Below are 15,069 nucleotides of genomic sequence, written 5' to 3'. Positions count from 1 at the left end.
CGCTGGCTCCAATCTGTTCAGTTCCAAGGACAACATGTTCCTGTTCTACACCGTGCAGTACGTTAACCTCTTGGCACCTGATGTGATCCATTCTGTAGTATTTTATTACATACCCCTGAGAACACATGGCCACAATCGATTTTCAGAGAACTCTGTTTTATTTCATTACTATTAAAACAGTGGGTACAGAACAGAAGACCTTTCTTTCAGAGAGTGAGGCCTATAGCTCCTCAGTAAATTTCTAATCCATGGGGAGCCATAGCAAGGGGATGAGGGTGAGGATGGGATAGACAGGGGTTTAGTGTTGAAGGAGATGTCTGTCACTTTCTTTTCAATTACGCTAATGTGAAAAGGTGTCAGGATGCTAGCATGGCGTGAAAAAACCCCCCAGCATTGCCATCACTGGCAGACTGAATGCATCTCATAGAAAAGCGTGATCTTCCATCTACATGGTCTTCTATGGGATATATTTATATGTCTCTATCTATATGCATCCGTGGAACAAATGAGCAATAATTCTAGAAATGACAGAGGTGGGGCCTAAATAATGAAGTTTGAGATTTCCATGACACTAAGCGAGATTTCCATTTGTGTTTGACTTCCCCCCCAGAGCATTACAGAATAATTCCAGCCATTCACAAATCTGTGGCCAGGGTGAGAGAACCCACATCAGAGGAAGAGGCCAAGGATATGAAAAGGCTTTTGTGGACATGGGTCTCAAGCTCGCTATTTAATTGTTAACAAAATCATTTGCCTGTTATCAGTCAAGAAGCGGCACTCCCAGAGTGTGGGCTAGTGTTGGCTATTTATTTTAAAATATTTATATCCTGCACCATCTCCACGTTTAAGTAGGTTACAAACAGCACATACATAATCGTAACCAAACTAATAAATGCCGACATTCTAAATCAACAACCTTAAACGTGGGTATAATAAGACAAAGCAGTCTACATTACCTCTGGTTTTACTGACCAACATTTTTATCAAGGAAAGGCTTGTGAAAAATAATATGCTTTAAGTTCCTATCCAAAAGCTAGGTTAAGATGGTATGTTGTGAACAGTATCGGGCAAAGCATTCCGTAGAGTTGACAAAGAAACTCGGAAAAGAGACTTGCGATAGATGTTTAATGAGTTGAAAAGGAAGGTACTTCCAACAGTCCTTTAATAGCAGATTGTAGTGGGTGTGATGGATTGTAAATGTTTAAAAGTGCAGAGATACAAGGTGGAGCTTCATCGTGCAAAGCTTTGAATACTAGCGTAAGGGTCTTGAAGTGAATTCCTGAAATAGGTAACCGATGGAGTTTACATAGAACAGGAGGAATGTGTGTAAAACAAGACATTGCGCAGTAGCATTTCTCGGTACTTGAACGGCATGCAAACATTTCTCAGGCAAACCAAGAAAAGTCCATTATAATAGTCAAATAATGGAAAAATAAATGCTTCTACAACTGTTCAAAAATGAATGGGACTTAGAAACTTAGGTAGATGACGTAACATCTTAAGTTTAAAAAACACTCTCTAAACAGCAGATTTTAGAATTCAAGTTTACCCCCCAAAAACGTAACTCCCTCAAAATAAAAATAGAAATCCCCTCAAAACAAAACAAAAAGACATAGAAGCATCATCATCCAAGAGCTAGATAAAAATAAAATCTGAGTTTTGGTGAGATTTAAACAAAACTTATTAGAAGTCAACCAAGAATTAAGAGTTCTCGCTCATGAAGGCAGAAAAAAAGAAGAATCAGACACTGAGTGTTAGTTGGGTTGCGACACTCCCACAGTGTGGACTAGTGTTGGACAGGGAGTGGCGTTCTCTCGGTCTGAGCTAGTGTTGGTTGGGTTGCAACAGTCCCACAGTGTGGACTAGGGTTGGACAGGGAGTGGCATTCTCTCAGTCTGAGCTAGTGTTGGTTGGGTTGTGACACTCCCACAGTGTGAACCAGTGTTGGACAGGGAGTGGCGTTCTCTCAGTCTGAGCTAGTGTTGGTTGGGTTGTGACACTCCCACAGTGTGGACTAGCGTTGGACAGGGAGTGGCGTTCTCTCAGTCTGAGCTAGTGTTGGTTGGGTTGTGACACTCCCACAGTGTGAACCAGTGTTGGACAGGGAGTGGCGTTCTCTCAGTCTGAGCTAGTGTTGGTTGGGTTGTGACACTCCCACAGTGTGAACCAGTGTTGGACAGGGAGTGGCGTTCTCTCAGTCTGAGCTAGTGTTGGTTGGGTTGTGACACTCCCACAGTGTGAACCAGTGTTGGACAGGGAGTGGCGTTCTCTCAGTCTGAGCTAGTGTTGGTTGGGTTGCAACAGTCCCACAGTGTGGACTAGGGTTGGACAGGGAGTGGCGTTCTCTCAGTCTGAGATAGTGTCGGTTGGGTTGCGACACTTCCACAGTGTGGACTAGGGTTGGACAGGGAGTGGCATTCCCACAGTCTTGTAGTAATCTAAACTCTTACCAAAACTAATGAGGTTGTTGCCCAAACATTTGGCCTTGCTAGACAGTTCCGGCAACCACTAATGGTCAGTTTCTAGGTTGACTCGTGGCCTTCAGCATCGCTCTTTGGACTCTTTAGGCCCACCCGAGCCCACCCTTGGCTACGCCACTGGCCTAAAGGTTAGTGTAGTAGGTTGAGAACCGGGGCGGGGGGGGGGGGGGGATCTGGGTTGAATTCCCACTGCAGCTCCTTGTGACTCAGGGCAACTTGTCACTTAACCCTCCATTGTCTCAGGCACAAAACCTTAGAGTGTGAGTCCTCCAGGGACAGAGAAAGTACCTGCAGATATTATGTGCAGTGCTGCTTACATCTAGTAGCACTATAGAAATGATTATTAGTAGTAGTAAACAGGGGAGTAAGTTTGTACCTGAGGCAATGGAGGGTTAAGTGACTCCATACATGCAAAATGTTAGGGGTGCATACTGTTTACCTGCATGGGGGGGAGGGGCAGTAATTAGCTCTGCCATTGACTGCTCCCTGAGGAGATGCTCACCTGTTTTCACAAAAGCCTTTTCCTTCCATCTGCCCCTACAGTATCACTCATAAAACTGGTAAAAAGAACCAGATCCCTGATGCTTCCACTAGTCAGAGGAACGTCCACTTGCCACCGCACTGTGGGAGCTGACCCAAGCTGCTCAGTGTATTCAGAAGCCTCCTGTGCGGGACGGTGGAAATCTATTACAGAAGCTGAATTACATTCTGAGACTTTACCACCTCTTCTTACTAATTATTGTTCATGTCTTTCTGGTGTGTTGAAGTGAGTGTTCATGCGTGTGTATGTAACTGTTTTGTCATGTTTCTTTGTTCTGTTGTATTATTTGTGACAGCATATATGTCCATGGACTTGTGGTAAGTGTTCAGTCTAAATTAATAACGCTTTTCCTCATATTCTTCACCTCATTTTCACACCGCCAACAGTCTCCTGATGGAGTCATTTTGGAGATTTGAGAGAGTTACTATATGTCCATGTTCTAAGTTCATGTCATCTTATGAACAATCCCAGAGGTTATATTAGCCTCATAAAGATACTACGGCCAACTTCTCCCTTTGGGAGTACACAGCACTTCGGAGGGCTTCCTCCAGAATAGGGATTCTCAACCCAAGCGTCAGGACATTCCCAGCCACCCTGGATATCCTCAGTTGAATATGTGTGACCTAGATTTCCATGGACTGTCTTCGTGATATGTAAATATTGCTCATGCATATTCACTGTGAGTATCCTGAAAGCCTTACTGGTGAAGTGTGTCCTGAGGAATGGGTTGAGAACCTCTGCTCCAGAGTATTCATTTTGCTGTCTCGTGTCCCTCAAACACTCTCTACCTCCAGCCTTCACAACTGTGAGACCTTCAGGCCCCTGAAGCTGCTTACCATGAGGTGTGTCCACCTGCATCTTCTGGAGACCTCCTCAAAGGCACACTGTAATTTTCTAATCGGGGGTTCTCGGTCAGGTTTCAGGCACTTGTTGCTTTCATTACTGGATGTTATTAGATCTTTATTCGCTCCTAGCAGAGACTGACTTATACATCCATTCCAAGGGCTACCATCCACTTTCTTTGTATCTTATACTGTATAGCTAAATAGTTCAGCTGATATTTAGACATGGTTGGTCTGTAGACTGACTGTGTAGACCTGGAACAATGAAATTGTACCATAGCACCATAAAGATGGTGTCATGGATGCAGTGATATCCCCTCATTAGACAGAAGCTTTATTTACCCTTTTCTTTTAACAGGTTTTGTGTAATATTTTCCAGTATATTTAGTTGCATTCTAATTCTGGTATTCAATTTCATTCCTAAACAGCAAGTAGCCTTTCATCTCGCAGCATGACCTAATGACCTCTGGGCTGGTTCCAGGTGCTTGAAGGAAGACAACTTTCATTGAGCAGCATCATCTCAAGCTAATCACCTGGGCTGTGGGATGAAAAGCCTTACTCAACAAGATGAGCGATAACACGTCATTGCAAAGTTTCATCTTGGTTGAGCAACCCAAGGTGATCTCCATTGGGATGGATCATCTATTAACTGAAACACTTCGAATAATAATAAACATTCAGCACAGTGGCCTCACCAAAGCAGATGCTGAAATGATTAAGCCCAAAAAAATACCTCGATAAGGGGAGGACATTTTCTCTGGGAAATAAATGGTATCCTTTGTCCAGATGTCATTTCCTGCTTTGGTGGCCAATTGCTGTAGCAGACCTAAAGCACAAGTTGTCACATTTGATGGTACTTAGGATGAAACCGCGTTCGGAGTTTGGAGCTAATGGTGTTTTGTCACATGATTTGGAAGGGATATTGTCTTCTAATGAAAATATTTTCTATGTGAGGTCATTAGTTGCCTTGTTCTCACCATTGTAGCTTTCCATCCTGTCCCTGCTCTTTAGATAATCGAACAAATAAGATGCAGGAGGAGAACATGGAGTGCCAGGAATTTGTTACCAATGACTTGAGATATTAATAGTTAAACTAGTTAAAAGGGTAAAGAGGAACCTGCCAAAGGAACTTTTATGGATTACAAATTCCTTGTGACCCCATCAGCTGTGGGAGGTTCCAGGAGGAATACAATATTCTTGCTGTTGGGGGGAGGGGAGCTGAGTGACTCCTCCTTCATGACGTTATTGTGGTGGCACCATTGTGTTAACTGCTGCCCTTTTGTGTGGTGTTAGGCACCCCAGGTGGTCTTCAACATTCAACACAATGATACAAGTTGAATGTGTTTGATTCTTATTTATAATATTGGATGATGCCTCGCCAGGAGAGTGGATCCAGATTCTCTAATCTGAGACAGCATTGTGCCCATGGATGTTGAATATTACCCTCTTAGTTTTAAAGATTAAACAATGCTCAGTTTTAAGTCCTGGCCTTCTTTCTTCTACTTTTATTTCCAGATTTCAAAGAAGGTATCTGTTTTCATTGTCTAATTCTTGTAAAAGATAACAAATGTTTGAATCTTGTTAAGATGCTCATGATTGATCTGCCTGCTTCATTTGTATATTAATTCTAAACCTGCGTAAGGCAATCTCTGAAAACACAGCATAAACCTTTGATTTTGATAAATCTTTAGTGATTTTTCTTATTTTTACTACATTGTTAACATACATTATATTGAATGACTGTTTATTGGTCTCAATGTTCAAATAGCAGAGGGGATACAAAACAACTGACATGTGGAGGGGCATAATCGAACGGGGCGCACAAGTTTTCCTGAGGACGTCCTCGCAGGACGTCCCGGTGAAGGGGCGGGGAAACCCGTAGTATCGAAACAAGATGGGCGTCCATCTTTCGTTTTGATAATACGGTCAGGGACGCCCAAATCTCAACATTTAATGTTGACCTTAGAGATGGTCGTCCCCGGTTTTCGGCGATAATGGAAACCGAGGACGCCGATCTCAGAAACGACCAAATGCAAGCCCTTTGGTCGTGGGAGGAGCCAGCATTCATAGTGTACTGGTCCCCCTCACATGCCAGGACACCAACTGGGCACCCTAAGGGGCACTGCAGTGGACTTCAGAAATTGCTCCCAGGTGCATAGCCCCCCAAAACCCACTCCCCACAACTGTACAACACTACCATAGCCCTTACAGGTGAAGGGGGGCACCTACATGTAGGTACAGTGGGTTTGTGGTGGGTTTTGAAGGGCTCACATTTACCACCACAAGTGTAACAGGTGGGGGGGGGGGGGGGGATGGGCCTGGGTCCGCCTGCCTGAACTGCACTGCACCTACTAAAACTGCTCCAGGGACCTGCATACTGCTGTCAGGGAACTGGGTATGACATTAGAGGCTGGCAAAAAATATTTTTAAAGTTTTTTTTTTTTAAGGGTGGGAGGGGGTTAGTGACCACTGGGGAAATAAGGGGAGGTAATCCTCGATTCCCTCCGGTGGTCATCTGGTCAGTTCGGGCACCTTTTTGAGGCTTGGTTGCAAGACTAAATGGACCAAGTTGGCCAAGTGCTTGTCAGGGACACCCTTCTTTTTTCCATTATCGGCCAAGGACGCCCATGTGTCAAGTATGCCCCAGCCCCCCCTTTGCTATGCTTCCGATACGCCCCGGGAACTTTGGTTGTCCTCGTGACGGAAAGCAGTTAGGGATGCCCAAAATCGGCTTTTGATTATGCCGATTTGGGCGACCCTGGAAGAAGGACGTCCATCTCCCGATTTGTGTCGAAAGATGGGCGCCCTTCTCTTTCGAAAATAAGCCTGATAGTGACAGAATAGAAGGGGACATTGCAGGACAGGGTTGGGGTGCATTGGCCAAGCTTGTGGGGGTATCAGTCCTGGAATAATAGGAGGTACTGTAGGTCAAGAATGAGGTACATTGACAGAGCTGAATATGGAGGTCTCAGTGTTGGAATAGCAGGGAGTGCTGCGGGGCAGAGCTGTATATGGAGGTCTCGGTGTTGGAATGGCAGGGAGTGCTGCGGGGCAGAGCTATATACAACACCTCCTTACACTGTTTGTTTGTTTGTTTATTTATTTATTTATCCCTTCATTCATTCATTCATAAAATAACAAACACAAGGAACAATCAAACAAGCATATGATATACTGTGACCCTTCAGTATATGGCTTCAGAAAAAGCTGCATTCATTACAAAAACATCTTCCCCCCTCCCTTTACAAGGATATTTAGGTTGCAAGAAAAAAGTGGATTAGAGGAGTAGCCTAGTGGTTAGAGCACCAGGGCTTCACATCCAGAGGTGGCCACTTTAAATCCCACTGCTGTTCTGTGTGATCTTGGGTAAGACGCTTAACCCTCAATTGCCTCAGGTACAAACTTAGATTGTGAACCCTCCAGGGACAGGGAGATACCGAATGTACCTGAATGTAAGTCACCTTGAGCTACTACTGAAAAAGGTGTGAGCAAAATCTAAATAAAAATTGAGTGTTTAGTCTTCTGCAATGCTGTTAGTTTGGACATCAAATATTTTATTTATTTAGATTTTGTTCACAGCTTTTTCAGTAGTAGCTGAAGGTGAGTTACATTCAGGTACACTGGGTATTTTCCATATCCCTGGAGGGCTCACAATCTACATTTGTACCTTTAAACTTGATTCTAAAAGATATGGGCAACCAGTGGTATGTTATAAACAGGGGGGGGGGGGGGGGGTCACATGATCACATTTTCAGGCGTTGCCCAGACGTGTGACAGCTGTGTTTTGCAGCATCTGCAAACACCTGAGCTGAGTGCTTGGTAAGCTTCAATATATTATGTTACCATAGTCTAATCAGCGCTGTACATCTAGTAGCGCTATAGAAATGATAAGTAGTAGTAATCAGGAGGTAAAAAGACCGTGCAGCAATGTCTGTAATGGTGATTCATCAAAATATACTTTGATCATAATTGTCTCAGAATGTAAAAAACCTTTTTTTGTAACAGAGGATATTTGATCCACAAAGGACAGAGAAGAGTCAATTATTACTCCCAAGTACTTAAAGCTTGCAACAGGTATTATTATGGGTTTATCAAACATGAGAGGTGTCAAAGTCGGACAAGCAAACGAAAACACAGCGACAGAGACACCAAAGAGAGAACTAGATGATGCAGGAACAAACATACAATGGACTCTTGTAGTTCAAAGACAGAAGTTTTAAATTTGACCTTGTAGGGTTCTTGTAGCCAGTAAGGATTTTGCAGGGTGATGTGGTAACCCTGACTGAGCTTCTAATAGTCTTGCTGTCAGACTGATATTAAGGAGAAAGTACGTTGCACTCTAGAGGAGAGAACAGTCTGGATGTGGGGGTTGGGGATGCTGCTAGGTCACTGCAGGTGGGAGATGGGGGTGGGGGTGGGGGGGTCCAGGTTGGGGATGCTGGTAGGACTCTAGAGGAGAGAACAGTCTGGATGTGGGGGTGGGGCAGACTGGGTTGGGGATGCTGCTAGGACACTGCAGGTGGGAGATGGGAGTGGGGGTGGGAGGGGGGTCCAGGTTGGGGATGCTGGTAGGACTCTAGAGGAGAGAACAGTCTGGATGTGGGGGTTGGGGATACTGCTATGTCACTGCAGGTGGGAGATGGGGGTGGGGGGGGTCCAGGTTGGGGATGCTGGTAGGACTCTAGAGGAGAGAACAGTCTGGATGTGGGGGTGGGGCAGACTGGGTTGGGGATGCTGCTAGGACACTGCAGGTGGGAGATGGGGGTGGGGGGGGGTCCAGGTTGGGGATGCTGGTAGGACTGTCTGCTTCTGTTAGTTGAGGTGAGTTGCAATACAGCCATAGTTCTTGCAATGGGGAGATAGGGATGAGGGAAGGTGGAAAGGGGTCCAGTTGTAGTTAAGGTTGGGGTGCTGGTAGGACAATTTCCTTCTGCTAGTTGAGGTGATTTGCATATAGGCATGGTTTCTGCATTTATTTATTTATCATTAGGATTTATTCACCGCCTTTTTGAAGGAATTCACTCAAGGCAGTATACAGTAAGTAAGTTACAGTGCAGTTGACATATGCAACCAGCATTTTCCTCCTTTCCCTTCTTCTTTCCCCTTTACCTTACAGCAGATGCTCAAGTAATGGTGAAATCTGTAAAGGAATCCAGATTCTGGTAGAATTTATAATCAGAACTTTTTATTAGAATGAAAATACCAAAGCAAAAAGAAATGCAGTTAGGGAGGGCATGACTGCTCCTACTGTCACCATTACTGGAGAGGGGAGTGGTCATAATGGGGGGGGGGGTCATTCAAAGAGCTGCATGGGATAGACTTACAAATTCTGGATGCTGGGAAGTGTACAGGGAAAATCCACGTACATGTCTCTGTGAGCAGAATCCTCCTCTCCCACCAAACCTTTGGAATTCAGGAGATAAAGGGGTTATTTATGTGGGATTCAGTCCTGTCATTTTCAGCAGGGATGAGAAGAGAAGCTGCTGGGTACCTTTGATCAGTCCTCAGATCCTTTCTGAAAGTGTACAGTTTGGTAATTATCTTTGATTTGAAGACACCTGGATGAAAACATTCATTTGCCCCTGTAAATCATGGCCAAGGTTTACAGACTACAGTATATTAGTTCTTTCTCATTCCCAGTCTTCGCCATCTCTTTTGCTTTCCCTTCTCCGACTCCTCTCATCTGTTCCTGCTTCTCCCCAGAATTCCCATTTCCTTGCCCTCCCCTCCTCTGCCTCCTTCCTCTAGTTCTTCTCATCAGCCTCTTGTCCATCCCCTCCTTCCCTTCCTGTTCTTACCTCTTATTTCCCTTTTTCCAGGCTTTTCTCTTCTCCCTGCCCTCCTCCCTTCTTCCTTTCCATTCTCGGTCTATCCACCCTCCTGTTTTCTGCTCCCTCTTCCCTCCTCTATCACCTCTTCTTCCTCCCTCTCCTTGTCTCCTCCTACTCCTCTTTCTGTTCGCCTCCTCCCTTCGGCAGCTCTTTTCCTTTCTTATCCCTCCTTTCTCCACTTTGTATTATTAGACATCATTTATGGTTCATAGTTCATTGAATTTGACATATGGCTCTTCATGATTGCACAACAGACTGGTTCACATCGATAAAAATGAAAAATCAGTAAGGAAAGGAACATTTATTTAATTATTTATTTTTGACGTTTGTATCCTGCATTTTCCCAACACATTTGGTTTCAATGTGGTTTACAATAAAATCAGAGGAGAAAATGCTGACCAAGTAGACAACCTAGAGCATGAAAACTACTATTGATCAAGGCAATAATTAACGAAATGTGAAGCAAGAGATTACACGGAGGATACTGGAACGCATGGTAACGCAGTCCCCGGTCTCACCTGCCTGCCTCCTCGGCTCCGTGCCCCCTGCATTCGAAGTGGCAGTCACAGATCGCCTCCCTGTGTCCCACCTTCATGGAAACCGGAAGTTACATCAGATGAGGGCAGGTCACGGTGATGGAAGGCCAGAAGAGAGGCGATCTGCGACTGCCGCTTCGAATGCAGGGGGCCCGGCACCGTGGAGGCAGGCAGGTGAGACCGGGGACTGCAGCGGCGAGGGGAGGCAGAGGCGGGGGGCCCGGCCTTGTCTCTTGGCGGCCCTGAGTCTCAGACTTTTAACAAAACCCTAAAGTGGGCTAAACGATTGTCAATTTCAAAGTGACGCTTGGATTTGAAGATTCTTTAAATATATCTTCTGGGAATCCTACAGTGATGCACTTTCTTGCCTGTTCAGGTGAGTGGCAGGTGCATTTTTTGTTTTATGGAATATTTTTTGTTTTGAGTAAGCTTTTGAACTGCCAGTTTGAGGGCACATTATGTCAAGACTGAATTGATATTATATATTAGACCATTTGTTTTTGGATCAGTGACTTTTTCTCCTGTAGAGTTTTTGGAGTTGTTTCCCGCTGGTCTCTCTTTCTGGGTTTACTTTAAAACCAATGACAGTTTTGCTGGTTTTATGGTTTTGCTAAAAGTCTGAGACCTTTCCCTGGGCTGTTGAGGTTTCCATTTTTATCTATAAATTGTAGAGCCTTTGACAACTCAACTGTCTCCTCAACTGGGTTATTAAGCAAATGTAATTACTTTTGAGTATGTTTTGATTTTTCCATTCCAGTTTATATTTTTTCTTATAGAGAATTCATACTGCACTTTATATTCTACACTTTATACTGGATGTGACTTCAGTTAACTTGATGGCGCATTTTGTATTTTTAAGATGAATGTCCGGCACATGAATATCTTTGTCAGTTTTATAATACAGCTGTAGCTGTTCACTACCTGCACCTGTGTTTCTTTAAGTGTCAGGAAAAGTTTAAGGATCCAGCTGCACCTCTTTATACTCAGAGTTACTCTATCTTGTTTTCTATTTGGGGAACTGTTCCAGCAGTTGGTAATGGAACCCACACGGGATGGGGTTAATGGGGAGTGTTTCTGATGTTATAGTAAGTGAGCAGCTGGCGGCATCCAGAGGTCACCAGATGTTGCGGTTTAATATTAAGATAGGTGTGGAAAGGGGTCATTCAAAAGTGAAGGTTCTAGGTTTCAAGAACCTAATTTTGTTCAGATGGGGGGATTACCTCAAGGAACTGCTGTCTGGATGGGAACATCTGGAAGAAGTTGGAAAGCAGCGGGCAAAACTGGAAGGAACTACTGTAAGGGCAACAAAGCTTTTTGTAAAGAAAGTAAATAAAAGTAAGAGGAAAAGGAGGCCGCTTTGGTTCTCAAAAGTAGTAGCTGAAAAGGTAAGGAAAAGAGGTTAGCCTTATAAAACTAAAAGAGATCACAGAAAGAGAATGATAGGTGACAACATCTGGAAAAGAGAAGCTGGTAGATTAGTCAGGAAAGCGAAGATGCAAATGAAAAAAAAAAATTAGCCAATAAAGTAAAATGGGGGGGACAAGACAGTGGCGTTCCTAGGGTGGCTGACACCCAGGGCGGATCGCCGATGCACCCCCCCACCCCCGGTGAAAGGACACACCTCCCCCCAGGTGCATTTTTACTTGCTGGGGGGGGGGGGTGCTGCGCGCCTGTCTGTTTCGCTCGTTCCATGCTCCCTCTGCCCCGGAACAGGAAGTAACCTGTTCTGGGGCAGAGGGAGCACGGAACGAGCGGTGCAGACAGGCGCGCGCCACCCCCCCAGCGGCGTGCACCCAGGGCGGACCGCCCCCCGCCCCTCCCTTGGTATGCCACTGGGACAAGATAATTTGTAAATATGGTAGTGATAGGAAGAAGTGCAAAAGTGGCATTGTGAGACTCAAACGTGAAGGGGAGAAATATGTAGAAGCTGATAAAGATAAGGTGGAATTGTTTAACAAATATTTCTGTTCTGCGTTCACAGCTGAAGGGCCGGGAACAGGACCACAGACAACAAACACAAATAGGAATGGAAGGCTGGCTAAACTAAAGGTGGACAAAGCGATAGGGGCAGATGGCAAACATCCAAGTGTACTGAAGGAACTTAGGGAAGTTCTAGCAGCTCCGCTGGCTGATAGTTTCATTGCTTCTCTAGAGTCGGGAGTGGTCCCAGAGGACTGGAGAACAGCAGATATAGTTCCTCTCCATAAAAGCAGAAGCAAGGAAGAGGTTGGGAGATACAGGCCGGTTAGTCTGACTTCTGTGGTAAGTTAATTAATGGAAACGCTTTTAAAACAGAGAATAGTAAAGTTTATGGAACCTAATGGATTACAGAACCTGGGGCAACATGGTTTCACTAGAGCAGGTCTTGTCAGACAAATGTGATTAATTTCTTTCACTGGGTGACCAGAGAGTTGGATTGAGGCCGAGCGCTAGATGTGGTGTATTTAGATTTTAGCAAAGCCTTTGACACGGTTCCGCATAGACAACTAATAAAACAAAACTAAGTGCCCTCAGTATGGGCCCTAGAGTGAGTGACTGGGTTGGGAGATGGTTGAGTGGAAGGCGACAGAGGGTAGTGGTAAATGGAGCTCATTCTGAGGAAAAGGATGTTACCAGTGGTCAGCCGCAAGGTTCAGTTCTTGGGCCGGTTCTTGTTAATATTTTTGTAAGCGATTTTGCTGAAGGGCTGACTGGTAAGGTTTACCTCTTTGTGGAGGATAACAAAATCTGCAATAGGGTAAGCACCCCGTATGGTGTGGATAACATGAGGAAGGACTTAGCAAAGCTAGATGAATGGTCTGGAATTTGGCAATTTAGGGTCAAGCATTTGGGCTGCAAAAACCTGAGAGAATGGTCCAGTTTAGGGGGTGAAGAACTTTTGCACATGAAACAGGAACAGGACTTGGGTATGATATTATGTGATGATCTTAAGGTGGCCAAATAGGTAAAAAAAAAAATCAAAAGCTAGAAGGAATTTTTGGTGCATAGGGAGAGGAATGGCCAGTAGGAAAAAGGAGGTGATGATACCCCTGTGTAAGACTCTGGTGAGACCTCATTTAGAATATTGTGCACAATTTTGGAGATATAAACAGGATGGAATCAGTCCAGAGGGCGGCTACTAAAATGGTCAGTGGTCTTCATCTTAAAGCATATGGGGACAGACTTAAAGATCTCAATATGTATATTTTGGAAGAAAGACGGGAGAGGGGAGATATGATAAATACTTATGTGACATCAATGTACAGGAGGTGAGTTTCAAATAAAAGGAAGTTCTGGAACAAGGAGGCAAAGGATGAAGGTGAAATGGCGTCAGACTCAGACGTAACCCGAGGAAATTCTTCTTCACAGAAAGGGTGGTGAATTTGTGAAATGGCCTCCTGGTGGAAGTGTTGGAGATGAAAACAGTATCCGAATTCAAGAGAGCTTGGGACAATTACACAGGATCTCTAAGAGAGTGATAGGGAGAGTAGGTGGCATGGATGGGCAGACTGGATAGGCCATACCGTCTTTATTTGCCTACATTTTTCTATGTTATGAAATATAAAGCATGCGGTCTACATGCTGTGTGTTATCAAAACTTGTGGAATTGAAATGCTACCAGGGAATGGGCTGTGCAAGTCTCACATGTGCATTCTGCTACATGACCTGCAGTTATGCGTGTTTTGTGTGGTTTCTAGCATGTTGGGAAAAGCCATCCAGCTGTGCAAAACTCTCCTCCAGCATCAGCAGAGACTTTCTCCTTCACTTTTCCTTCTGTTTCCATCCCATCGCTTTCTGTCTCTTTCCTGTGTTCACTATAGTCCATTTGCAGTACTAATCAGAGTGTAGAGTTTGTCATTATCTGTGGATGTCAGCACAGGCATTTCTGGCTTCAACCTGCCACAGCCTTCTGAAGATATCCAGGATCTCCCCCCCCCCCCCCCCCATCTTCACCCCTCCCCAGCTCAGCAACCCCAATTATCTTCCTGCTCTAACCCCCACTGTACTCACAGGCATCCACCCCAGAATACCAACCACCCTACGATATTCATGTATCTTCCTGGCAGATGCTGTCACCTCTGTATCTGTTTTCAGCAGGGAATTCATTGATTTGTGCAGACCAGCTCTAATTGAAGGACACTGGTCAGAAGGGGAGAGGGAGATAGATGTCTGGAAAGAAAACAGCAGGCAAAGAGAGAGAGAGAGAGAGAGAGAGAGAGAGAGAGAGAGAGAGAGAGAGAGAACATGGTAAGCTGGTAAATGATGGCAGACAAAGCCCAGCTAATCCATCCGGTCTGTGCAGTTGAAGAAATTCACATCTCAGACCAACACCAGCTTCCCTGCCCTGCTTCTTACCCAGCCTTTAAACCACCCTGTTTCTACCACTGCCCTCCACAGACTGAAAGAGAAGAGGGAGCAGAGGAGGAGGGGGAGAGGACAGATAGAGGATTCTAGTCAACACGTTATTAGCAGATCACAGGATAACATTCCTTGAAAACTTTCAACAATGTTATATAAACATATGAAAGCTGTTTAAGCAGGAGCGGTAAGTACCCCGACACAAAATGCTGGCGCCTGTTGGCATTATAGTCAAGGGACGGAACAATGGCACGACACGTGGCAGTAAAGTATGTGGGACTGACTGTGCAATACCTGTAGAGACGTGATGCTAAAGTGATCTGGTGCCAGCTGTATTGTACTGGTGTAGTCATGGTACGAAAATACGTGGTATTGGCTGTATAATACCTGTAATAAATAAAGAGGCATGGCACTAGGATTCATGGTCTCAGCTATGTACTACCTATACAGATGTGTGATGTAGGTACGTGGTACCGGTTGTGTAATGAGAAAAGAAAACAA

At 44.8% G+C, this 15,069-nt stretch overlaps 1 protein-coding gene across 1 annotated transcript in view; it reads left to right on the top strand.

The window, feature by feature from the left end:
• Nucleotides 1-4,604, top strand: part of LOC115482434 (anoctamin-7-like) — a 53,564-nt gene extending 48,960 nt beyond the window's left edge. The window contains exon 21 of the mRNA XM_030222180.1: nt 4,292-4,604. Coding sequence (XP_030078040.1) covers nt 4,292-4,323 — 32 coding nt within the window. The 3' untranslated portion in view covers nt 4,324-4,604. The remainder of the gene's footprint in view (nt 1-4,291) is intronic.
• Nucleotides 4,605-15,069: the final 10,465 nt, after the last annotated feature.

This window comes from Microcaecilia unicolor, chromosome 13 (genome assembly GCF_901765095.1).
Source record: "Microcaecilia unicolor chromosome 13, aMicUni1.1, whole genome shotgun sequence".
Lineage (NCBI taxonomy): Eukaryota > Metazoa > Chordata > Amphibia > Gymnophiona > Siphonopidae > Microcaecilia > Microcaecilia unicolor.
The sequence above is the reverse complement of the archived record's forward strand: the minus strand, read 5'-3'. Positions and strand labels throughout refer to the sequence as shown.